General features: G+C 49.8%; 2 protein-coding genes across 3 annotated transcripts in view; both read left to right on the top strand.

Moving 5' to 3' along the window:
- Positions 1 to 12,557, top strand: part of LOC310817559 (SH3 and multiple ankyrin repeat domains protein 1-like) — a gene marked incomplete at both ends in the record, with an annotated part of 29,005 nt that extends 16,448 nt beyond the window's left edge. The window contains 13 exon segments of the mRNA XM_083688195.1: positions 2,714 to 2,796; positions 2,984 to 3,108; positions 3,491 to 3,626; positions 4,032 to 4,112; positions 5,391 to 5,414; positions 5,525 to 5,581; positions 5,758 to 5,873; positions 6,478 to 6,607; positions 7,180 to 9,493; positions 9,806 to 10,499; positions 10,674 to 10,700; positions 10,872 to 11,197; positions 11,648 to 12,557. Of these exon segments, the coding sequence (XP_083544321.1) occupies positions 2,714 to 2,796; positions 2,984 to 3,108; positions 3,491 to 3,626; positions 4,032 to 4,112; positions 5,391 to 5,414; positions 5,525 to 5,581; positions 5,758 to 5,873; positions 6,478 to 6,607; positions 7,180 to 9,493; positions 9,806 to 10,499; positions 10,674 to 10,700; positions 10,872 to 11,197; positions 11,648 to 12,557 (5,023 nt within the window).
- A 3,655-nt stretch (positions 12,558 to 16,212) lies between these two features.
- LOC310816868 (protein kinase C and casein kinase substrate in neurons protein 1-like) lies at positions 16,213 to 24,944 on the top strand. 2 transcript variants are annotated; one of them, XM_083687198.1, is made up of 10 exons: positions 16,213 to 16,478; positions 19,037 to 19,107; positions 19,489 to 19,645; positions 20,078 to 20,313; positions 21,134 to 21,289; positions 22,042 to 22,217; positions 22,700 to 22,820; positions 22,974 to 23,041; positions 23,607 to 23,686; positions 24,061 to 24,944. In XM_083687198.1, exons 2-10 carry the CDS (start codon positions 19,051 to 19,053, stop codon positions 24,171 to 24,173), a joined length of 1,164 nt encoding a protein of 387 aa, XP_083543324.1. In that variant the 5' UTR covers positions 16,213 to 16,478; positions 19,037 to 19,050; the 3' UTR covers positions 24,174 to 24,944. The 2 variants fall into 2 exon arrangements, with proteins under 2 accessions (XP_083543324.1, XP_083543325.1); XM_083687199.1 differs by lacking the exon at positions 16,213 to 16,478 and adding an exon at positions 16,667 to 16,906.
- Positions 24,945 to 25,382: the final 438 nt, after the last annotated feature.

Raw genomic sequence — 25,382 nt, 5'->3', positions numbered from 1 at the left:
GTTTGGCCTGTTGTGAATGGTGTACAGCGTGTGATAAGGCGAGCCTAGGCGTCCCCTGAGGACCTTGTTGAGAAACACTGATAATTAGTGGCCTTCATGTACTTCCCCTGGTCTCAGATCTGTCTGTGCTTCATCCGACTCCTATGACTATTTTGTCAACAATTTTAGCATATGGACTGTATTTATTTGTTTGCACAACACAATTACAAGAAAAACAGGTTATACAGACATGTGCAGCAAGGGAAGCACCAGCCACTACTGGTGTGCAGGTGAGGTGAGGTGAGGTGAGGTGAGGTGAGGTGAGGTGAGGTGAGGTGAGGTGAGGTGAGGTGAGGTGAGGTGAGGTGGTGTGAGGTGAGAAACCCGGGAGGGCTAAAAGAGGACATACAGATCTGGGACCAAGCTATGCATGTTACGGCCTGTGTTCAATGAAAGTTTGAGCCTGTCAGAATTCCCAGGCTCTAGCCGTGAGCCGTGAGCCGTGAGCCGTGAGCCGTGAGCCGTGAGCCGTGAGCCGTGAGCCGTGAGCCGTGAGCCGCGTACCTTGGTGGATGTGGACTGTGGATTACACTCAAGTGTCAGTTTGAGTTTAGCAGAGCAGCACCAACTAATACACAGGGAGAGGCAGCTCAGAGAGAAACTGCTGGGATTCAACCACAAATCACACAGTGACGGAAGGCCCAGGCAGACTAATAGAGCAATAGTGTGTGTGTGTGTGTGTGTGTGTGTGTGTGTGTGTGTGTGTGTGTGTGTGTGGAGCCCAGATTGTGTAGGAAGGAGTTGAGACCTTGTTGTTGTGTGGAAGCCGAGAGTGTGAGAGCCTAGAACACTGTACGGAGCTCCCTGCATGGGAGAAGGAAGGAGTTCCGAGCTGGTTTTTGGGTATGACAGTACGGAGTGTGTGTGAGGCTCTAGTGGTTGTGTGTGTGGCAGTAAGGTAGTTGTAGTGAGGCTCCATGCCTTGTAAATAAATAAATAAATAATAATAATAATTATTATTATTCCTTCTTCTAGCATTGTGACTGCCAATGGCCTCTGGTCCTAGCATAGATTACTTGCTCTTATAATGACTGATAGATAGATGATTCACTTACTTAGACAAATGTACTTGCGGTAAGTCGCTTTGGATAAAGGCGTCTGCTAAATGCCATAAATGTAAATGTGAATGTAAAGTTGTGTGGCAGTTTAGAGTGTGTGAGTCTCCTGTGTGTGTGCTGCTGTATTTAGCTCTGTAGTGATTACATAAGGGAAAGTGGTCAAATGCAGCGAGGATGGATGAGGGAGGACGGGTCGAGAGACTGTGTTGTTGTGTGTGACAGTCTGAGGTCTGAGGCTCCAGTATGTAGTCTACTGTGTTGAGGGAAAGTGCTGTAATGACTGTTACAGAGTATGATAGAGAAGGAGTCTAGTCTGAGGCTGTAGAGTGGAGGGTGTGGGTACTACTGAGCTTTCTACTAACACACGTGTTTGATACCATTCCTCATTCCGTTCCATGCATTACAATGAGCCTGTCCTCTGATTTCTACCTCCACCAGCCTCCCCTGATTGAGAGACCATGTTGTTGTGTGTGGTAGTGAGGCAGTGTAGTCTGAGCCTTGTGTCCTACTGAGCTCTCTATCTGAGTCACAGTGCTGGAATCAGCTGAGACCTTGTTGTGTGTGGCAGTCTGAAGTGTGACGCTATAGTGTGTACTACAGGGGAGGCTGGTGGAGGGAGAAACTCCGATTTCTGTCCCACCAGCCTCCCCTGGTGTACCACTGTATTGAGCTACCTAGTCTAGTGTTGTCCTGCAGCTGTAAATCAGGACTACTACCAGACATGGTTATAGAGTCATGAAACAGCATGACTTACTATCGGTGTGACAGGTGGCCGCAACACAATATGACACTGCTCGCACCAGAACCTGAACATGATGGACATGTCAATCGATACAAAACCATTATCGTCATGCAGCCATAAGCTCCGCTCTCGTAGGCCCCCCCCCCCCCCCCGCATTTGATGTTGTGAGCAGACAAACCTCATCATGAAGAGAGATTAGGAGACTGCAATGATAACATGTCACATCCCTCCAGGGGAGGTTGGAGGTGATAGAAGGCGGGAGGCCGGAGGACGGGCTCGTTGTAATACATGGAACGGAATGAGGAATAGTATCAAACACATGGAACGGAATGAGGAATGGTGTCAAACACATGGAACCGAGTGAGGAATGGTATCAAACTCATGGAATAGAATGAGGAATGGAATCGAACACCGCACGTGATACCATTCCTCATTCTGTTCCATACATTTACAATGAGCCTGTCCTTTTTCTACCTCCACCAGCCTCCCCTGATCCGGGCCCATCCTGGCAATACGGACCCTGGTCGTCAGTCCCTTTGTACCACGGTGCTCGCTCTGTGACATCGTCTAGCACCCCTCATCCTTTTGGTGCAGTGTGATTTCATAATGGGATGCAGCATAGTAGCTAGCCTAGCTAGCTGTCTCCCACATTCACCAATGCTTTATTTGCATGACAATGAGACTTTCTGTCGCTAAAGGAGAAGTCATATATCTCTCTCTCTCTCTCTATATCCCACTCTCTCTGTTTCTCTGCCTCCCTCTTTCCCTCTCTCTCCCTGTCTGCCTCCCTCTCTCCTCCCCCCCCCCTCTGTCTCTCTGCCTCCCTCTCTCTCCCCACCCCCCTCCCCTCCCCTCCCTCCTTCTCCTCTCTAAGTGACTACATCATTAAGGAGAAGACCGTTCTCCTACAGAAGAAAGACAATGAAGGCTTCGGCTTCGTACTTCGGGGAGCCAAAGGTGAGTGAACGCCTCTCTTCTCGATTCTCTAAAGTCCCTACATTCCCTTTTCTTTTTCACTCCCCCCTTATTTCCTCTCTCAGCTCTTTCTCGCCCCTTTGTCTACCCTCTATCCGTCTTCTCTCTCCATCCCCCACTTTCTCCCTTCTCTTCTCTGATTATTCCCCCTCTTTCTTCTCCTCTCCAGCTCAGACTCCTATAGAGGAGTTCACTCCCACCCCTGCATTCCCTGCGCTGCAGTACCTGGAGTCAGTGGATGAGGGGGGAGTGGCCTGGAGAGCTGGTTTGAGGATGGGGGACTTCCTCATTGAGGTATGGAACACTGGGCTCCAGTCCCAGATTAACCCCTAGTCCAGTCCCAGATTAACCCCTAGTCCAGTCCTAGCTATAGCTCCAGACCCTACCTATAGAACACTGGGCTCCAGTCCCAGATTAACCCCTAGTCCAGTCCCAGATTAACCCCTAGTCCAGTCCTAGCTATAGCTCCAGACCCTACCTATAGAACACTGGGCTCCAGTCCCAGATTAACCCTACCTATGGAACACTGGGCTCCAGTCCCAAATTAACCCCTAATCCAATCATCTCAGATCTTCACAGGTGATTAAGGAGTAGGGCTAAGGGGTGTGTTGTGCAACATGACAGTTGTGTCTAGTTTTGAATTACATGACATTGTGTCCATGCGTGTCTCTCTCAGGTGAATGGTCTTAATGTGGTGAAGGTGGGCCACAGACAGGTGGTCAACATGATCAGACAGGGGGGCAACAGCCTCATGGTCAAGGTTGTTATGGTAGCACGCAACCCCGAGATGGAGGACACCACCAGGAAGAAAGGTGATCTTAGTTTATCTTTCAGAGACCCTGCATGCACATATGTGTTGCGTATTCACTACAAAGCAAAATCTGTGGTCCCCTGGGCAATTTCCATATGCGGTCCCTCCCTGGGCAGTTTTCCATGTGATACAGTTCATGTATACAGTATTCATGCAATATATACACTTCATTATGCTCTACATAGAGTATTTCTCCAACACAGTTCATTTGATTGATTGATTGATGGACTGACTGATACAGGTTATCACCATATAATATATATAATATGACAATCAAGCTGATAGTGTCTTTGTAACACGGTTATAACCAGTTATGACATGTTTATAACACAGTAATAACCAGTTATGTCATATTTATAAAACAGTAATAAACAGTAAGACTGTGTTTTCCTGTTTCCTCTGTTAGTCACCCAGCAGGCCAAGAGACTGACCACTCCAGCCATCGCGCTGCGCTCTAAGTCGATGACCTCCGAGCTGGAAGACATGGGTAAGACAACAATGAAGGAGGAATGGAAGAGAGGGAAGGAATAAAAAGAGCAGTGAGAGAGAGAGACTAAAGGAATGGTTGAGTCTAAAATTCTGACCCATGAAAGAAAATGTTAATTTAAAACATACATTAATTATTAAGTGAGTTGGTGCAGTGAGCTTTTGGAATTATCGGGTAGGTGTGACTTCTTTATTTAATTACTATTGGTTTAACGAGCGCTGTCCTCTCTTGAGAGGATTTCTGAATGTTTGCTCTGTGTGAGAAACCTGTAGAGATCATTATAACTGAAACACCTTAATGATCACTTATATTGTAGTCTCACTGGCCAGGCCCCAAGTCTTGAACCAGCTCATCCATGTAAGCCTAGTCAAGCAAGACTAACTGTCTTTGTAGAAACCTTGTACCTAATGCTCAGGAGAGTTGCCAAGTTTCCTAGTTCCGCTGAGGACTTGAATGCAGCATTACCACAGGAGGCTGGTGGAGGTAGAAAGGACTGGCTCATTGTTATGCATGGAACATAATGAGGAATGGCATCAAAGGAATGAGGAATGGTATCAAACATGTGTCTTTGATACCATCCTCATTCCATTTCATGCATTACAATGAGTCCGTCCTCCGATTTCTACCTCCACCAGCTTCCCCTGCTAATGCTGCATTCAAGTCCCCCTGCAGAACTAGGAAACTTGGCAACTCATGTACCTTTGAGATCTCAGAGTTTCAGAGGAGCACTTGAATGAACCATTTTAGTGATAGAGTAGGCAGATCACTGACATTCATAACCTCTTGTTTATCATATGTTTGTTTGTTTGTTTGTTTGTTTGTTTGTTTGATTGTTTTGTCCCTTGCTCAACCTGGGACAACCAACAGTGGAGAAAGGTGGGAAAATCATTGACTCGTGTGATGATTTCATCATCATCATTGTTTTCCTCCTCATCATCATCATCTTCATCACCACACCAACATCATCATCATCATCATTGTTTAAAGTATGTATCTCCTCATTATCATCTATCCATACCATACCAGGGGAGGCTGGTGGAGGCAGAAACCGGAGGACAGGCTCATTGTAATGCTTGGAACGAAATGAGGAATGGTATCATTATTCACATGTGTTTGATACCGTTCCTCATTCCATTCCAAGCATTACAATGAGTCCGTTCTCTGATTTCTCCCTCCACCAGCCTCCCCTGTCCCATGCAGATGGCTATAGACATAAGCCGACCTAATTATCTGTTCCTCTAATTATCTTTCTCTCTAATTATGTGTGTTATACCACAGCCTCTCCGTGGAAGAAGAAAGCAGGTGACAATCTCTCTTTCTCTCTTCTATCTCTCCCTCCATCTGCCTCAGGACCTCATTAAACATGAGGCTGGTTTGATCCTTGCATGAATCCTCTCCCTCTGTGTTTATAGAGTACGAGTCTTCTCAGGTCCCTGACAAGAAGAGGACTGTCTATCAGATGGCGCTCAGTAAGTCAGAGTTGACCCCCGACCTTTCTGGAGTGAGAGTTGACCACCTCTCTCTCTCTTCTCTCACTCACTCCCTCCTCTCTCTCCTCTCTCTACCCCTCTTGCCCCCCCCCCCTCCCCCATCTCTCCTTACACCCCCCCCCACCACCACCACCACCCCCCTCCCTCCCGACTAGATAAGCTGGATGAGATCCTGGCTGCGGCCCAGCAGACCATCAGCACGTCAGATGGCCAGGGTCAGCGGGGCCACGGGGGCAAGAGAGACAGGAGCAAGAGCATCGTCCCCAATGAGGTACAGTACAGAACCACCTAATTAGTGTGCTCTGAATGACACAGAGCTGCGGACAGTACAGAGAGTGTGGCTACACCGTCATCACTCTCAGAATCACACATTTGGTTTGTTCCAAAGTCCACACTCTCATACCACTCAAAATGAAGCAACGTATTGGCCATGCATTCTAAATGGTATGCTACAGTAGTGTGATATTGGAATGTAGCATTGTAGCATGTAGCATTATTTGGTTGATATAACATATTCATTATTGCTGCAAAAGAAACGTCATGTTTTTGCGTTATCTTTGAAACCCGCTATCTGCAGTTGAATGATTTTGGGCCTATTCTTTGTTCCCAGACATATAGTAGCATAACTCTTTTTAGAATGATTGCTTTATCCATATCACCCTAAATCACTGTTACTGCCAATGTCATGCTTGTTTATTCATGTATGTCATGTATATGAGTAAACACTTCCCTCCTCCTATTCTCTTTCTCTCTTTCTTCACCTGTCTGTCTGTCTGTCTTTGTCTCCCTCCCTCTCTCTCTCTCTCTCTCTCTCTCTCTCTCTCTCTCTCTCTCTCTCTCTCTCTTTCTCTTTCTCTTTCTCTCATCACCTGAAGCCAACCTATGACCAGTCAGCGGCTGGTATGATGGCTCCAGGATCAGGACCAGGATTTGGGTACAACCACGCCCAGTTTCCCCCAGGGCATGGCCCCCAACACGGAGCCATGCTGCGGCAAAAATCTATTGGTAGGACTCCTACTGATGTCTAGAAGACCTTGCTGTCATAAAACTTACCTCAGGGGAGGCTGGTGGAGGCAGAAATTGTATTGCATGGAACGAAATGAGGACTGGTATCACACGTGTTTGATAACATTCCTCATTCCATTCCATGCATTACAATGAGCCTGTCCTCAGATTTCTATGTCCCCCAGCCTCCCCTGAACTAGTGAAGTCAAGGGAAGGAAATAGGCGTGAACAGCATTGTGCTAGAGTGCATCTGACCTTTGTTAATTCAATGTGTCAGTGTTTCCATTCTATGAAATAAGGAATTAGATCAAGGACAGCTTAGAAAACCACTGGCTTTTACTGCTTGTTCTTTGTTGAATGATTTGTGATGGTTTCCTATAGATTGATAGATAGATAGATAGATAGATAGATAGATAGATAGATAGATAGATAGATGGATAGATGGATAGATGGATAGATGGATAGATAGATGGATAGATAGATGGATTGATAGATAGATAGATAGATAGATAGATAGATAGATAGATAGATAGATAGATAGATAATCTCTGTTTTTCTGTGTCCCTATGCAGGTGTGACGGAGGAGGAGAGGGGGTACCTCCACGCCCCAGCTATGAAACTGGCTCGTAGCCTGTCGGTGCCTGGACCTGACGAGGACATCCCCCCACCCCCCAACACCTCGGCCCCAGAGCCCCCCCCATCCGCCGGCCCCCACCCTGGACGCCGAGGGGAACAGGCAATGCCCCAGGCCCCCTCCTCCCAAGCCCACTACCAGTTCCAATCCCAGGTAGCCCTCGCCAACCAGACGGCCTGGGAGAGGGGGGGTCCCGGCGCCGGTCCCGGCGGGGGGATGAACCAGCACGGCATGGCCCCCACCCTCAGGAGAGGGGTGGGGCTCTACACGGGCGAGCCCGAGGTGCAGAGGAGAGGAGGGGGGGGCAAAATGGGGGGGTTGAGGAGGGGCTACAGTAGTGCGACTCCACCCACGAGCGCTACCCCAAAACCTCAGCAGCAGCAGCAGCAGCAGCAGCAGCAGCAGCAGCAGCAGCAGCAGCCCCCCCTGCAGCACCACCCACACCCAGGCACGCGGGAGAGGGGTGGAGGGGCCGGCAGGGGGGCCGGGATTGGGGGGGGCAGGAGGGGGGGGAAGGGTGCTCTGATGAAGCAACCCAAGGTGGAGGATGGTCTGAGGCACCACCGTGGGGGCCAGGGACAGGGAGGGGGAGGGGGGAAGAGCTCAGCGGCCAAGGAGAAGAGCTCCATCCCCATCCCCACCATCATCGTCAAGGCCCCCTCCACCAGCAGCAGTGGCCGCAGCAGCCAGGGAAGCAGCATGGAGGCTGAACCCCCCCCCGACATGGACGACCCCGACCCCCTCACCTCCCCCTCTGCCTCTCCCGACCCCACCACCTCCATCACCATCACCGCCCCTGGCCTGCCCTCCCCTGTGGCCCCCTCACCCCCCCAGCCCCCGGGCTCTGTCCCCAACATATCCCCATCCCCTGGCGGCCCCTCTCTGCCACCCCAACACAACCTAGAGAACCTGGACTTCAACACCAACCAGTCGCAGTTCGGGACGGCGTTCGTCGGAGCGGCAAGGCGAGACCGGGAACGCTTCCGGGACATGCGTAGGAAGAGCGCCTCCTTCTTCCTCTCGTCCGAGGAGGACATCCAGGGGGAGGCGGGTGGAGGAGGAGGAATAGGAGGTGGTGGAGGGGGGAGGCCCCTGCCCCAGACCCACCCCCAGCCCCACCACCACCACCACCACTACCAGGGCTCCCAGATGGAGATCCCCAGCCCCCGGCTCCGCCCGTCCAAGTCCATTGATGAGGGTATGTTCTCTGGGGAGAACTATGCCCACTACGCCAGCAGCATGCCCCCAGCATTCGGCCTGCCAGAGTACTCCTCCCCAGTGCCAGTTCTGGGCCAGGACGGCCAGCCCAGGTCTGCCCCCTCCAACTACGGCACCACCCAGCCCACCACCACCACCTTCATCCACCCGCTGACAGGGAAGGTTCTAGACCCCTCGTCCCCCCTGGGGCTGGCCCTGGCCGCCAGGGAGCGTGCTCTGAAAGACGACCGACGGACACGCCGGGAGGAGAGACACTTCGGACGTCAGATGTCCAGCGTGGGGGCGTTTCCCAGCTACGGCCCCGTCTCTAGCCACACCTCCCCGGCGCCCTCGCTCTTCCCCACGCCAACGGGGTCCAGCTACGCCTCCCCCGTCCCCCTTCACCTCACCTCCCCCACCGCCATCGCCTCGCCCACCTCCCTCAGCCGCCCGCAATCGCCACGGATACTACGCCTGGGCGGGGGAGGCGGAGGGTTGGGGGGGGGAGCAGGAGAGAGAGCAGAGAGGGAGAGGGAGAGGGAGAGGGAGAGGGAGAGGGAGAGGGAGAGGGAGCGGGAGAGGGAGCGGGAGAGGGAGCGGGAGGCGGGAGCCCGAGAAGGTCTCAGAGTCCGTTTTTCGGAGGACAGATCGAACCAGTACCAGACCCAGTATTACCAACAACAACAGCAACCAGGTCCCAGAGACAGAGACAGAGAGAAGGAGGGCGTGTACGACATCAGGCCGGCCCCGCCCATCCTGCAGCCCTCCGGCCCGCCCCCCCAACCTGCCCCTCGCAGACCCTCCTTCCTGCAGATGGAGAGCAACCCTAACGCAACCTACGTCCCCCAGTACACCCTCCCCGCTGGCCCCGCCCACACCACGCCTGGGGGAGAGGGGGGAGGAGGGGGGCTGGGGCTCATGGTTCTGCCCCCACCTGCCCCCTCCATCGACGTGGACGATGAGTTTGTGTTCGAGGACCCCCTGCCCCCTCCCTTACAGTTCGCCAATGGAGGCAGAGGAGAGCCGGAGAGAGGAGGGCAGAGAGACATGCAGAGGTATCCTCAACAACAACAACAACAACAACAACAACAGCAACAACACCTACACCAACACCCACCGCAACAACACCCACCACAACAACACCCACACCCAACACAACAACACCCACCACAACAACACCCACACCCAACACAACAACACCCACCACAACAACACCCATACCCAACACAACAACACCCACCACAACAACAACAACAACACCCACACCCAACACAACAACACCCACACCCACCCCAACAACAACAACAACAACAACAACAACAACAACACCCACCCCAACAACAACAACACCCACCCCAACAACAACACCAAAACCCACCCCAACAACAACACCAACACCCCTCCTCTGCCGTGGTGCCCCCCCCACCGCCCCCCCTCCCCTCACCCAAGGTCCCCCCGATAGGGGGGGGCTACCCCCTCCCCTCCCCCCAGGCGGGCGACTCGGCTGCCTCCAGCCTCACCTCGTATGACAGCGAGGTAGCCAACCTGACCCAATCAGCTCTCTCCCCCACCCTCCCCTCCCCCCAGATCTTCCCCCCGGCCTCCTCCAACACCGTCACCACCATCACCCCTGCCCCCTCCCTCCACAGACCCCAGCCCATGTCCCATCCCCAGCCCCACCCCTACTACAGCGGTGGGCCCGCTAACCCCTCCATGGGCGCCCCCCCTCCAGAGATCACCCTGGCCCAGGACCGGGGCGCTGCCACCCTCACTACCACCATGAGCTATGCCACCACCATGACCGCCACAGCTGCTGCTACCACCACCACCGCCTCCGCAGAGTGCCCCGATTACAGCTTGGTTATGACTGCTCCCGCACCCAGGCAGGGCATCACCTCGGCGGGCAAGCCTGGCGGAGACCACCATCCCCATCCCCGCATCTCCTCCTCCGTGGTGAAGGCTGGAGACTGGCAGGACACTGTGGTCGATTCTGGGATAGAGGAGCTGGACAGCCACAGCAGCAGTGACCACCATCTGGATATACTGGGGAGGGGGGAGAGAGTGGGAGGAGGAGAAGACGTAGGGGGAGAGGGGGAAAGAGAGAGAGGAGGGGAGGAGCACCCGGATCCCTACATGACCTTCACAGGCGGGCAGGCGTTCGAAACGCACCACAACGCCAGACCGGCCAACCCACCCTCGTATCCAAAAACACCACACTACAAAGAGGTTGTTGTTGGTGGTGGTGGTGGTGGTGGTGGTGGTGGTGGTGGTGGTGGTGGTGGTGGTGGTGGTGGTGGGGGGGGGAGGGAGTCCATAGCGCTGCGTCGTCAGAGCAGCACCAACCTCCCCTCCCTGCAGCTCCAAAGGCAGCCCCACCAAGAAGAGGATGACAGGAGAGACGGAGGAGGAGGAGGAGGAGGAGGGGGAGGGGGAGGAGGAGGAGGAGGAGCAGACGAGAGGCGGCGCAAACCCAGCAGATCCAAAATGGAGGACAGCTTTGGCTCCACCCTGGCTGCCTGTCTGGAGAGGCCCAACACCCTGGAGGCCCGGTCCCTGGTCTGGGGGGAGGGAGGCGACCCTGGGCTGGAGCGGGGTGGGGGGGGCCAGAGAGGGGGGGTGTCGTTGGAGGGACGCAGGGTGCACTCCCCTCTGTCAGGGGTCAAGGCGAGCATCATCAATGAGCTGAGCTCCAAACTACAGCAGATGGGCAATAAGAGCATGGAGGACTGGCACAGCCCCAGATCACCGACAATGCACAGGTGTGTGTGTGTGTGTGTGGGTGTGGGTGTGTATGTGTGTGTGTGTGTGTGTGTGTGTGTGTGTGTGTGTGCGTGCGCGTGCGTGCGCGTGCGTGTGCGCGCGTGCGTGTGCGTGTGTGCGTGTGCGTGTGCGTGTGTGTGTGTGTGTGTGTGTGTGTGTGTGTGTCAGCCTGTCTTGTTTTGGAATTGCCCCAGTGTGTGACATTGCATTTTCTCACATTTTGCCTATTTGCATTCCATACAGTTGCAATGTCATGTATTTTGAGTATAATGCCACCGTGAAGACAATGGCATATTTCCACATTGTGTGGAAAAGACTATTTTCTCTATTCTATTCTATTGTATTATATTGTAGTCTAGTCCAGTGTAGTCTATGATTGCCTCCCCCACTGAGCACTGTGTGTAGTCCATTACCCAACATTGACCCTGACTTCTCTCCGTCTCCTCCAGATATTCTGCGGACTACTCATTCCAGAGCCCCCCGATGGGCCGCTCCACCTCCCCCTTACCCACCTCCTCCCCCCAGCACCGCCAACACGTCCTCAACCTCACCGCCACCCCCTCCGTCTCCCCCTCCTCCCAGCCCCCGCTCCAGTCTACCTGGTCTCGCTCTCCCCGTTCGCCCTCCCCCCAGATGCCCACCTCCCCCGTCCACTCCCACCCCCCCACCTCCCCCACCTACTCCCCCTACCCCACCTCGCCCAAGCACCGCTCCAAGTACCGCACCAAGACCTTTGACTTTGTGAGTCACCCCAGTCCAGAGCTGAGGTCGGCAGTCTCCCGCCGTCGAGCCCCCAGTCCCCTCATCTACTCCACGGACCGTCCCAGCCCGGCCCCCCCTAGACCCTCCTCCCTCCCCATCCTCCCCAGCACCCCCGTCTACAACACAGCACTGCCCTTTGACTTCCCCGGTCCCCTCACCCCCCCCTCGCCTGGCCACCCTCTAGGAGACCCTTTCAACCCTTCCACCCCCCCTCTCTTTGCCCAGTCAGGTGCCCCCCCTCCCAGCGTCCTCCTGGTCTCTCGCTCTCTCTCCCCCACACAGTTCCTCTCGGGTGCCTCCTCCCCCTGTATGCACCTCCCCCCCACCCCACCCTGCCTCAGCTACCCCCACCTCACCCCCCCTCCCCCGGCCAAGCCCTTCACCATCAAGCCCCTGTCCTATTGGACCAAATACGACGTCGCTGATTGGCTGGCCTACCTGAACCTCGGGGAGCACAGGGAGCGTTTCCTAGACAACGAGATCGATGGGTCGCACCTGCCCTCGCTGACCAAGGATGACTTCCTGGATCTGGGCGTGTCACGGGTCGGTCACCGCATGAACATCGAGAGAGCGCTGAAGAAACTGGCGGACAGGTGAGGGAGGGAGGAGAGGAACGGACAGAGCAGAGGAATCGAACGAGTACACACAGAGGCTAACATGTCAGTCAACCCGGGGGGGGCAGTTGGACCTGGAGATGAGTGGAATAAAAAGAAAAAAAGGAACGGATGGATGGAGAAGGAAAGACAAGCCTCTTTCCTTCATTCCCTGTGAGACAGCTGAGTCCATCCCCTTCCCTTTTAGGAGTACAACAGCTATCATTAGAGATTATTATTAAGTTAAGTCCATCTCTCTCTCTCTCTCTGTCTCTCTCTCTCTCTCTCTCTCTCTCTTCCTCTCACTGTCTGTCTGTCTGTTTCTCTCTCTCTCTCTCTCTCTCTCTCTATCTATCTCTATCTCTCTATCTCATCCACCTCTCTTCACATTCTCTTCATCTTGATTTCCGTGTCTCCTCCTCTCCTCAGGCTCTCCTCCCCCCTGCATGCCTCTAGCCCCTCCCCCGAGGCTCTGCTCACTGACAGAGCCAAAGATGACCCGACTCAAAGCTGAGCGAAAGAGAGAGAAACTAACTAAACCAGATGAAATAGAAGAGAAGCAAAAGAAGGAGAAGAAGAAGAGCATTTGACACACAGTTAGTAAGTGGGACGACTGTAAGACTCACGATGTACTACAGGAAATGATCATGATGGACTACAGGAAGGAGTCATGATGGACTACAGAAAGTGATCGTGATGGACAACAGGACCCAGCATCAATCATGTGAAGAAAAAGAGAGATTCTATATGAATGAAGGACAATTGATTGAAGTTGCTGTTTGGACAATTGTTTTTATTTTTAGATTAACATCGGTTGCACGTGATGGTCAAAAGAGGGTAAAATATATAAGATACACAATCATGTCTAAAATGATACAATTTACACATACATTGTACAACTACTGATAGACAGGATTTTAATTAGCACATACTGATATAAGTTCACACAGACACACACACACACACACAGACACACACACACACTGGTAATTCTCACTCCATCTGCTGCTTGACAGTTGACAGTGGCGGGTGCAAATGCAGTGAGATTTGAGAGCTGTGACATACAAAGAGGGTAAGCCCCTGAGCTACTGTTGGTGGGGGAATGCCTGTTATGAACTGAAGGCACCATATTCTGACTGGAGATACATACAACATTCTCATAACTCTGACAAGAAACAAATCAGAGAAAGATATGGAAACATTTGCATTCAGGTTTTGACTCTTGTTTGCAGAAGTCAGAATATAGCCCTGAAATTGAAAAGTATGTGACATTTTTCGTTTAAGTACTGTAAGCAACAGTTTATTATAGACATAAATAGTGATTTTTTTATACAGAGAACATGTTTTGCCCTAATCCCCCCCGCCCCTTAGCAATTTCCTAACAAGCTTTGTATGTACAGTATGTGTTTTGCGAGCTCTGAACAGCATGTACATGCACAAATGGAGACAGGATTTAAAGTCGTTGATTTGTTTTGTACCAATTGCTGATTGCAATCATTAATTTCTAACCAGGTCAGGTCGGGTTATCCTTGATATTGAATCATTCAAATTGTGTGTAAATGACGAATATTATACAACTATTCAAAACCTTTGTTGTAAAATGATGTGTGATTATGGTCAATTTATCATGGTTATTATCTTCAGAGTTGTATGGAAAATGTGAGAGAGAGGCTAGGGAGAGTGGGGTATCAACTCATGTCGTTTTACACTGCAATGCTGCTTTACATTGATTGATGGTGTTGATGTTTACAAGTGTAACAGAGTGATATGAATGACCTTGGCTTCGGCTCAAGGGGCTAACACTTTCTTGTGGTGGCAGGCAACCCAGTCTTGCACCCAGACAGTCACACAAGTATGGCAGGAGGTCAAGGTATGGAAGTATGTACTGGCTTTGGTTCCATTACACACACACACACACACACACATACACACACACACACATACACACACACACACACACACACACACACACACACACACACACACACACACACACACACACACACACACACACAGGTGCAGCAATCTAAAAGGGCTTTACTGCTTGTCTGTCAGTCTGTCTGATTTCCTATAAGCCTTTATTCCCTCTGAGTGAGTGTGTGTTTGTTTGTCAGCCTGCCTGCCTTGATGCCCAGGTCCTTTCCCCTCTGAGTGTGTGTGTGTGTGTGTGTGTGTGTGTGTGTGTGTGTGTGTGTGTGTGTGTGTGTGTGTGTGTGTGTGCTTGTGTGTGTGTGTGTGTGTGTGTGTGTGTGTGTGTGTGTGTGTGTGTGTGTGTGTGTGTGTGTATGTGTGTGTGTGTCTGTTTGTCAGCCTGCCTTGTTGACCAGGTCCTTTCCCCCACCCCCTGCCCCTCTCTCTCCAATGCCTTCTTCAGAACTCAAAGACAGTTTTCTTCAAGGTCAGAAAACTTAGAGATGTATCAGTTCCACCACTTGACAATCCTAACATCGCCGTACTTCTCAAAGTCTCTCTTTTAAGAACAGACAAAGTCTTTCAGACCGACTGACACACACACACACACACAAGCACACACACACGCACGCTGACACACACACACACACACACACACGCAGGCTCTTTTACACACCTGTTTGTTATTGCCTTCAGTGAGATGTACTGTAAGGTGAGAGATATGCTCTCAAAACGTCTTTAAACATCATTTATAGGCCTATATGTAATGATGATGATGATTATGACAATAATAACATAAATTATAGTATAATTTAATGAGAATTATTATATTAATGATTAGGTATGTAAACATTTTTAACACTACAGAATCTCTGTCTTCCAAATAGTGTGGAATTTATTTGAAGCTATTTGTTTTGTTTTTATTTGTTTTGGTTGTTTTCTGTATGTTTTCCGGTAAATGCTTTCTATACTGCTCGCCTTGTCCTGCTATCGGACGACCCCCGTGAAATTCACATTCATACTCACATTTATGAGATTATAGTTGTATGATCATCAATCTCATGCTGAAACGCCTCAATGCTATGGAACGAGGGCTGCTGCTCATGACCCTGCTGACAGAGCGACTGAGCTGGTAGTGTAGAAAGCATTACTTTCTATGATTTAAAAAGAGTATTTTAGGACTAGTGAGATATCTATATAATGAATATGATGAATATATACAGTACGAGCATATGTATGCAGAGATAAGAGGTATTTATGATGTTTTGTTTTAAATGAAATACAGTATATACTGATAACAATATGATAGAGTTATAACTAAGGTGTTGAAATAAATGCAGAATAAACTATTGCCCTGTGTTGTTGATCTTTCTCTCTTTCTTCCCAATCCTTATTTTTTGTTAGTTCCTCTTTTTAGGTCCCAGCTGAGAGTGGATTATTGTTGCAGAGGTGTACAGAGGGAGTATCTAGTTCATGGGACAGTCCACCACACACACACACACACACACACACACACACAGTAATTAGCTCACATGACTGGGTGCCACTTTGACATCATGCTGTGACCAGCAGAGAGCAGGGTTGAAAATGAAGTCTGCATTCTCCAGTTCCTGTCTAACGTGTCGACACTACAGTTCATTAGCACCATATTGAGAGAAGGAGGGAGGGAGGGAGGGAGGGAGGGAGGGAGGGAAGGAGTAGAAGAGGGTTCTTTCCAGCTGTTTTTGTAATATACAGTCAGGAAAGAGAGAAGGGGAGGGAGTGGAAGAGAGAGAGAGAGGCAAAGAGAGAAGAAGAGGGGGAGTGAGAGGGGGACAGACCAAGAAGGGGAAGGAGAAACAAGTCACCTGACAGTGAACTAGAGTTTGTTGAGCCACAGGAGGAAAAAAGGAGGGATGGGGATAGAGTGAGTTCTTGAAGGAAGACCAGAAAAAAGGAATAACTGCAGAAAACGGAGAAAAAAAAAGTTCCTCAGGCCGTGGAATGAGTGTAAGGATAGCAGCGCAGAGCTAAGGTAAGACTTCTTCTCTTTCTTTCCTTTCTATCTGCTCATTCTTTCATTCTGTGACTTCCATGCCAACTGCCAAATGCTCTGCTTTTTTTGTTTCCCCGGCTGCTGCGGTGACTCACCCCCCTCTCTCACATCATACGGTGTGTGTGTAACTTTAAGTGCCTGGCCAAAAGTGGGTCACTGAGTGAGCAGAGGGAGCATGTGCTTAGGGAGAGGCAAGCAAGCGTATGGAGAGAGGGAGAGAGGGTAAACGAAGCGCGCGCGCGCAAGAGAGAGGGGGTAAACGGAGAGAGAGAGAGAGTGAGAGAGAGAGGGGGTAAACGAAGAGAGAGAGAGGGGGTAAACGAAGAGAAAAAAGAGGGAAAGAAAGTGAACCGCCCTTTTACTAACAAGTGGCCACTTGAGTATCCTCAGCTGACTCAGAGAGACATGTAAGTGATGGCTTCAACCCAGGCATGAGTTTCTGTCTGTCAGGAATGTTTCTGCCTGTCATTTTGAGCAACTTAAATACAACATGAATGGCTTTGTAATAATGTGATTCCAGACTAACAGCTCAGTGAGAAACTAACCAGAATATCCACGCCCTCCCAACCACACCTCAGCAACGAATGGAGGCTGGTGGAGGTAGAAATCGGAGGTCGGGCTCATTGTAATGCATGGAATGGAATGAGGTATGGATTCCATGCATTATAATGAGCCCGTCTTCCGATTTCCACCTCCACCAGCCTCCCCTGTTTAAACTTTTAAAAGTTGAGTGAGATGTCAACTTCAAGTTTATTTTCAAGAGGAAATAATCCCTTGTATTGTATCTTTGATCAAAATGACTTCCGGGAGATACTGCAGCGAGCTCAGATCAAACAGAACAGCTGCAGAGCATGGCTGCATATGTCAACAGTAGGCCTTCTGTACTGTATCTGATCTCACACTGGACCAGCTGAGAGAGGGAGGGGGGGTGAGGGGGAGAGGGAGATGGGAGATAAATAGAGTAGTGCAGGGAACTAGGCCTGTTATTGTGAGACAAGCCCCTTCTTCTCCCCTCTCTCTCTCTCTCTCTCTCTCTCTCTCTCTCTCTCTCTCTCTCTCTCTCTCTCAGGCCCAGTCTTGTGATGAGGTGTGGTCTGTCCTCTTCACACAGACGAAAATTATCACTCAGGCAACAAAGTGCCAGTGTGTTATTGAGACAGAAATAGGCCCCTGTGTGTGTGTGTGTGTGTGTGTGTGTGTGTGTGTGTGTGTGTGTGTGTGTGTGTTGGGGGGGGATCTATCTCATTTAGTTCTCTTCAGATCTGAAGTGTTTCCATTGTACAGTATCTCATTTTTAAATCCTTTCAAGGACTGGAAGAAGCCTCTGTTGATATTTCTCTAATGATGTCTAACATTAATCCCAAAACGGTCCTGCCTTTGCAGTTTGTTGTGATGTTTTACATAGCAGAGTAGTCAGTGAGTGAGTGAGTGAGTGAGTGAGAAATAGAGTGTGCGTGTGTGTGTGTGTGTGTGTGTGTGTGTGTGTGTGTGTGTGTGTGTATTTGTGTGTGTATGTGTGTGTGTGTGTGTGTGTCTGTGTGTGTGTGTGTGTGTGTGTGTGTGTGTGTGTGTGTGTGTGTGTGTGTGTGTGTGTGTGTGAGAGAGAGAGAGAGAGAGAGAGAGAGAGAGAGAGTGAGAGTGGAGGAAGGTCCAGCTAATAGACAGGGGCGTTAGTACGACTCAGGGAAAGATGACCTTTTCCTAGCTGTTTATTTTAGGACAGCAGCAGGCGGAATGTCCGAGCGGGTGTTCTATTCCTGCTGTCAGATTCCAGACTGTAAATTCCAGGCCGGAATGCCACTCCCTTCACACACGATGGGGTTGGATGTGTGTTAGCAACGTACAGTACAGTAACGTAGGGCTATAAATGATGTCTCATCAGGCTTTCTCTGGTCACGACATGCTCAAGCTATGTTTACTGTTGGATTCAGTTGGATTCAGCTAGCTTTTTTTCCAGATTATGTTCCATTGAATTTGATAATGAGATAATTTGATGATGTCATTGATCAAACATTATATATGGCTTCCTACAGTATGGTCATAACAATGCAAATTCCAGATGCATGTACTCTAGGGGAGGCTGGTGAATGTAGAAATCGGAGGACGGGCTCATGGAATGGAATGGAATGAGGAATGGTGTCAAGGAAGGGTATCAAACACGCCTCATTCCATTCCATGCATTACAATGAACCCGTCCTCCGATTTCTATTTCCACCAGCCTCCCCTGATGTACTCTATGCACAGGTTTAGAAGCCACACCTCCTCCTTATATGAAGTATAGCTGTATGTATCTGCTTGTCATGCTTCATGTAATGTCTGTGGGTGTAGTGGAGGTGGTTTGAAATCATGCTCTCCTGATGAGGTAGCCCTGCCTGAGACATGTCAATTCAAGTATCACCCTCAGACCTTGAGGATACCCTCTTGGCCTAATAGAAGATGCTGGGGGTTTCCACGTGAGAGACCCGGGTTTGAAACCCTTCCGTCATATTGGGGGCATGTTCACTTAAGACTGTCATATCTTCTCCTGTCTTCCTCAGAGACATTTCACAAGATGGCGACTCTCCCTGAAGAACCCCCGGAAGGTGTTGGGGGTCAGAGCTTCTGGATGGTGAGGAGGACATTATAGAACCAGGGGAGGCTGCTGGAGGTAGAGATCAGAGGATGGCTGGAACGCATGGAACGGAATGCATTCCTTATTCCATTCCATGCATTACAATGAGCCTGTCTTTCGATTTCTGCCTCCGCCAGCCTCCCCTTGAACCAGAGAAATAGAAATAGACACTTTTAGCCCTTTAGGTTGAGAGGTATAGTACAGTATGTTGACCTGATGAAGTCAATGAAGTCTTCTATCAAGACAACATTTTAGACATTTCATAATGTAATAATAATAATCCCTGTGCTCTCATGACAGTTAGTCATACCTCTTTTATTATTTCCCCACTTCTCCTGATCAACTGCTAACATTATCTCTATCCCTCTCCCCCCTCAGCCAGGGAACTATGAGCGGACGGTCCATCGTACGGACCAGTCCTTCCAGGCGTGTAATGACATCATGGCGTGTTTCCTGGAGAGGGCCAAGGTAGAGAAGCACTATGCCCAACAGCTCAGCGAGTGGAGCAACAAGTGGAAGACCATAGTAGACGGACGTAAGTACAGCACCCCACCACCTGTACCCCACCACCTGGGATGGAGGGCTGCAGGTTCTTCTCAAGGTTTCTTCCTACTCGGGAGTTTTTCCCTGGCTTGCTTTTTGGGGGTCTATGGTTCGGTATTAGTCCATATTGTTTGTATTGTTCTTGTTGTAAATATTGTAATATTGTCTATATCGTAAAAAGCGCAATACAAATACATTTGATTGATTGATTCAGTTAGTACTGTAGTGCTCAGGACTAACTGATATGTATGGACAGACTGTATGTACTATGCACTATGCCCATTTCAACCATCAATAAATTATTCCCGAATCAGTTTGAGTCTCTCTCTCTTCTCTCTCCACTCTTCTCTCTTTCTCTTTCCCTCTACTCTCTTCTCTTTTTCTTTTTCTCCCCCTTCTTTCTCCTCTTCTCTTCTCTCCCTAGGACCGCTCTATGGATCTCTCATGAGGGCCTGGCAGTGTTTCTTCTCCTCTGCCGAGCGTCTGTCCATCCTCCACTCCTCCATCTCTCAGTCGCTGGCTACGGAGGACAGGGACAGGGTGAAGACGTGGCAGAAAGAGATGTTCCCCAAGAAGATCTTCTGTGGGTTCCGTGAGACCTATGACAACGACACAGGGTTCTCACGCGCTCAGAAACCCTGGACCAAGAAGATGAACAAGGTCAGAATAACCTTATTATGTACCCCATTGTTTATGTCTGGCTGTGTGTGTGTGTGTGTGTGTGTGTGTGTGTGTGTGTGTGTGTGTGTGTGTGTGTGTGTGTGTGTGTGTGTGTGTGTGTGTGTGTGTGTGTGTGTGTGTCTGTGTGTGTCTGTGTGCATGTGTGTGTGTGTGTTGTTGGAGGGGGTTTGCTGGATTGTTATTAGTTTTTTCTTTAGGGGTTTAGGCAATAGTGGTCCAATGTAGTTTCATGGAAACCAAAGCAATATAAACATTAATAGATAGAAGGCTTATCCTTTCTCAAAACACTGCTAGTGATATGAAACAAGATTAGACCGGGGGTGAAACATTTCTGAGCCCTCTAAATATCTTTTATGTGTGCGTACCACACCCGGCTATAGTGATTACGTTACTCTTTAGGAAGGTGTAATATGAACTTATGGCAATCTAGATGGTGTAATGATTATGGAAACAGGACGTTGTGTGGGATGTGTGTGTGTGTGTCTGTGTGTAAAGAATCTGTTTTAACTGTGCTTCTCTGTGTGTTCCTAGCTTGTGTGTTTTAACTGGACGTGTCTGTCTCCTTATGTCCTACATAGAGAAGTGTATGATGTGTGTTTAACTGCTGTGTGTGTCTATCTGTATGGTCCTAGCTGAAGAAGAGTGTGGGTGTGTGTGTGGGTGTGTGTGTGTGCGTGCGGGCGTGCGTGCGGGCGTGCGGGCGTGCGGCCGTGCGGGCGTGCGTGTGGCCGTGCGTGCGGCCATGCGTGCAGGCGTGCGTGCGTGTTTTTAACAGTTTGTTTCTCTCATGACCTCCCAGCTGGAGAAGGCTCGTGGTGCGTTCCACAAGGCCTGCCAGAAGGTGCAGGTAGCCCTGGACAGAGAGATGCAGGCCAAGGAGAACATTGCCCTGAGTCCTGAGAAACTCAAGAATATCCAGGATGCCAGAGAGAAGGCCAGTGAGGAGAGAGACAAGGTGAGGACAGGCTCTGCGACACTAGCTTCAGTCCATACCATTCCTCATTCCATTCCATGCACTACAATGAGACTGTCCTCCGATTTCTACCTCCACCAACTTCCCCTACTCCAGTCAACAGTCACTACAGTCAACCCCTGATCAGTGAACATGATATTACTGCAATTCCATACATTGTTTTTGATCGCTCAGACAGGATATCAGCATGTCCCAGTTCAGTTCATGGTATGCATTTTACGACAGTCCCGTCGTAAACCCAGGCGGTTGCATTTATTGGGGTTTATTTTAGTGGGTGCGCATGGCTGTCCATCTGCCGTATCTGGATCCAGAGGTCTGAGCTAGGCAGCTCTGAAGCCCTCTGCCTTGGCCCCGTCAGCAGGGTCTCCTTATATAGCAGGGAAACTGTGTTATTGTTACTACTCTCCCTGTTTATAGTGTCTGGGACTACATCACATGAACATATAAGGACACTGACTGCTCTAGATGGCCTGATGTGTGTGTGTGTGTGTGTGTGTGTGTGTGTGTGTGTGTGTGTGTGTGTGTGTGTGTGTGTGTGTGTGTGTGTGTAGATCTCATAGATCTATTCAGAACCTTTTTGGTGCCTTGTAGAAACTGTTGTGGTTCCATGGGTTCTAGATAGCACCAAACAGGGTTCTTTAAAGAGTTCTCCTACAGGGAAACTCTGTCTATGTGTGCGTTCTGATGGTAAGACATGTTCTGATGGTAAACCTGCTCTGCTGAGCCACTAACAGGTTCGTGAGCGCTACGAGAAAGTTCTGGAGGAAGTGACAACATACACGCCTCGGTACATGGAGGAGATGGAGTCCATATTTGACCAATCACAGGAGGAGGAGAGGAAGAGGATCAGCTTCCTGAAACAGGCCTTCCTGTCAATCCACAGACACCTGGACATCACCAACAACGAGAGGTAGACCACACAGTCCCCTCTCTCTGACACACTCTCTCTCTATCCCTTTAGCTCTCCCTCCCATTAGCTCTCTCTCTCTCTCTCGCTCTGTATGTCTTTCTCTGTCATTGTGTGTGTGTGTGTGTGTGTGTGTGTGTGTGTGTGTGTGTGTGTTGATATAAACACAGTAATGGGTGTGGTGAGTTATTGGATATATGAGATGAATGTAATGCATCCTCTCCCATCCTTTCTCCCTCTCCTCCCCTCTCCCCCTCAGTGTGTAGGTAGTTTAGAGTGATCTGTGTTTCTCCCTCTCCTCTCCTCTCCTCTCCTCTCCTCTCCTCTCCTCTCCTCTCCTCTCCTCTCCTCTCCTCTCTCCTTTCCTCTCCTCTCTTCTCCTCTCCTCTCCCCTCCTCTCCTCTCCTCTCCTCTCCTCTCCTCTCCTCTCTCCTTTCCTCTCCTCTCTTCTCCTCTCCTCTCCTCTCTGCTCCTCTCCTCCTCAGTGTGAAGGCGGTGTACAGTGAGCTCCACCACACCCTCATGTCCATCAGTGAGCAGGACGACCTGCGGTGGTGGAAGAACAACCACGGCCCAGGCATGCCCACCGACTGGCCCAAGATACAGGTGGGCCACAGGCTGCTGACAATCACATCACACACCCCTCCCTGGTTCATTACAATGACCAAGCACCTACTGTAGCACTCCTGCATACACAGTATGTTGTGTTTGCTAATGTGTGAGGGGGATACTCTACCTGTTGTCTGTCTGTCTCCTCAGGAGTGGGTCCCACCTGTGAAAAAGCATAAGAGGAGAAAAGGCGACCGCAAAGGGGTGAAGGACCGAGCGTAAGATGAGCTCAATCCCAAGACGAACACTACAGCTACCCTCCATTACAACATCAGTTGTTTATAACGGTTCTCTCCATCCCTGTCCTTCCTCTCTCCCTCCCTCCCTCCCTCCCTCCCTCCTTCCATCCCTGTCCTTCCTCTCTCTCTCCCTCCAACCCTCCCTCCATCCCTGTCCTTCCTCTCTCCCTCCCTCCAACCCTCCCTCCATCCCTGTCCTTTCTCTCTCCCTCCCTCCAACCCTCCCTCCATCCCTGTCCTTTCTCTCTCCCTCCCTCCAACCCTCCCTCCATCCCTGTCCTTTCTCTCTCCTTCCCTCTAACCCTCCCTTCCTTCCCTCCATCCCTCCCTCCCTCCCTCCCTCCCTCCCTCCTTCCATCCCTGTCCTTCCTCTCTCCCTCCCTCCAACCCTCCCTCCATCCCTGTCCTTCCTCTCTCCCTCCTTCTAACCCTCCCTCCCTTCCTTCCTCCCTCTCTCCCTCGATCCCTCCCTCCCTCTCTCCCTCCCTCCCTCCCTCCCTCCCTCCCTCTCTCCCTCCCTCCCTCCCTGTCCTCTCTCCCCCAGTGTGATGATTGGAGGAGTGAAGGTGCGTGCGCTGTACGAGTACGTGGGAGAGGAGGGTGACGAGCTGTCCTTTAAAGCAGGTGACAACACAGTGGAGTGGGATATGGAGGATGGGATTTACAGTAATGTATACAGTAGCACTTCTCTAATACTCAGAGTGCATTGGGAATGTGTTAAATCACATATAACATCTCAGTACAATGTGCATAAAACACAATAAGGCTTTAACAATGATCATCAGAAAATGTTCGATATCTATTTAAACCACTGCACTAAACCATAGTGCTGTAGGTGCGTTGACCATAAAAGGTGAATTTCATTTCATACATTTGTCACTCTCAAGGCTCTGACATGCTACAACATGTCTGTGTCCCAGCCAATCAAAGGTCTGAGTCTGTGTCCCAGCCAATCAAATGTCTTGTCCTAACACCTGTTTCTGTTCTTCTCCCCACAGGGGAGGTGTTCCTGAAGGTGGAGGAGGAGGACGACCAGGGGTGGTGCAGAGGGACGACAGACGCAGGGAAGGAGGGATTGTACCCAGCCAATTACGTCGAGATCGTGCAGTGATGCCTTGTTCTACGAAATGACTGTGCATGTCTTCATTGAAGCGTCCACTTATGGTGCAAGATAACTTTCAAATTTAGATTTGTACTTTTACATTTTACAAAGTAACAATTAACATGAAATGTTAAAGTCCATAGTGTACTGTTATCGATGAAGCTGAAATTATGATGTCAATGTTACCCCGATACCTAAAGGTTCAAAAAGAGAGATATTTACAATTTCACAATTTTACATTTGAATTTAACCTACCACGGTTTAAGTATTTTGTGCAATATGAATTAACTTATAAGTGCCTACACCACGCTGTGTGTACTATTTGAGCAGGGGCTCTCCCCTGTGTGTGTGTGTGTGTGTGTGTGTGTGTGTGTGTGTGTGTGTGTGTGTGTGTGTGTGTGTGTGTGTGTGTGTGTGTGTGTGTGTGTGTGTGCGCGCGAAAGTGTGTGTGTGTGTGTGTGTGTGTGAGAGTGTGTGTGTGTGTGTGTGTGTGTGTGCGAGAGTGCGTATGCGTATGCATGTGTGTGTGTGCTCACGTGCACAAGAGAGGAAGAAAATTACAATAAAAGAGAATGTGTGTGTACCTCTGTCACTTATTTTAAGTTATTTGCTCATTATTCTAGTAGATAGCCCTTGACCAGGAGCAACAGGTTTACAGTGATTTGATTTGTGTGTATGATGTCACAATCAAAAAGTTGTATGTTTACGCATGTTATAGATGTACAATTCAAGTCCTGCAATAAGCGTCTGGATTGCATTTTCAAAATAAAAGTCCTAACTCTTTAATGAGTTTGTTTATGTTTGTGGTCAATTTTGTTGACACATGGCTACATTCTGACAGGGTGAAATGATATGCCAACTTCTTTGATCGCACATGTTCAGATAAAGGGCTCTTTGAATTCTGCTTTTGTTCAGTTAACTGTCAATGTTGCACACCCTGTTGTGCATTAATCTCTCTACACACTCTCAAGGTGTTAATGATGTGTACACTTGTACCATTAAAAGGTAGAGCAATGTTCAAAGTGTTATCTCTAAGCCATCTGAGCAATCTGCTATGCTGGGCGTGTATTCTATTTAAAACCTGTATTTACTCATCTGTACTCATCTAAGACAGACATTGGGACTAACCTGTTGGACAGGTTGTTTTAACCCCATACACACACACACACACACACACACACACACACACTCACACACAGACACACACACACACACACA

The sequence above is a fragment of the Argentina silus genome (assembly GCF_951799395.1).
Source record: "Argentina silus genome assembly, chromosome: 16".
Classification (NCBI taxonomy): domain Eukaryota; kingdom Metazoa; phylum Chordata; class Actinopteri; order Argentiniformes; family Argentinidae; genus Argentina; species Argentina silus.
This window is presented reverse-complemented; position numbering and strand designations above follow the sequence as displayed.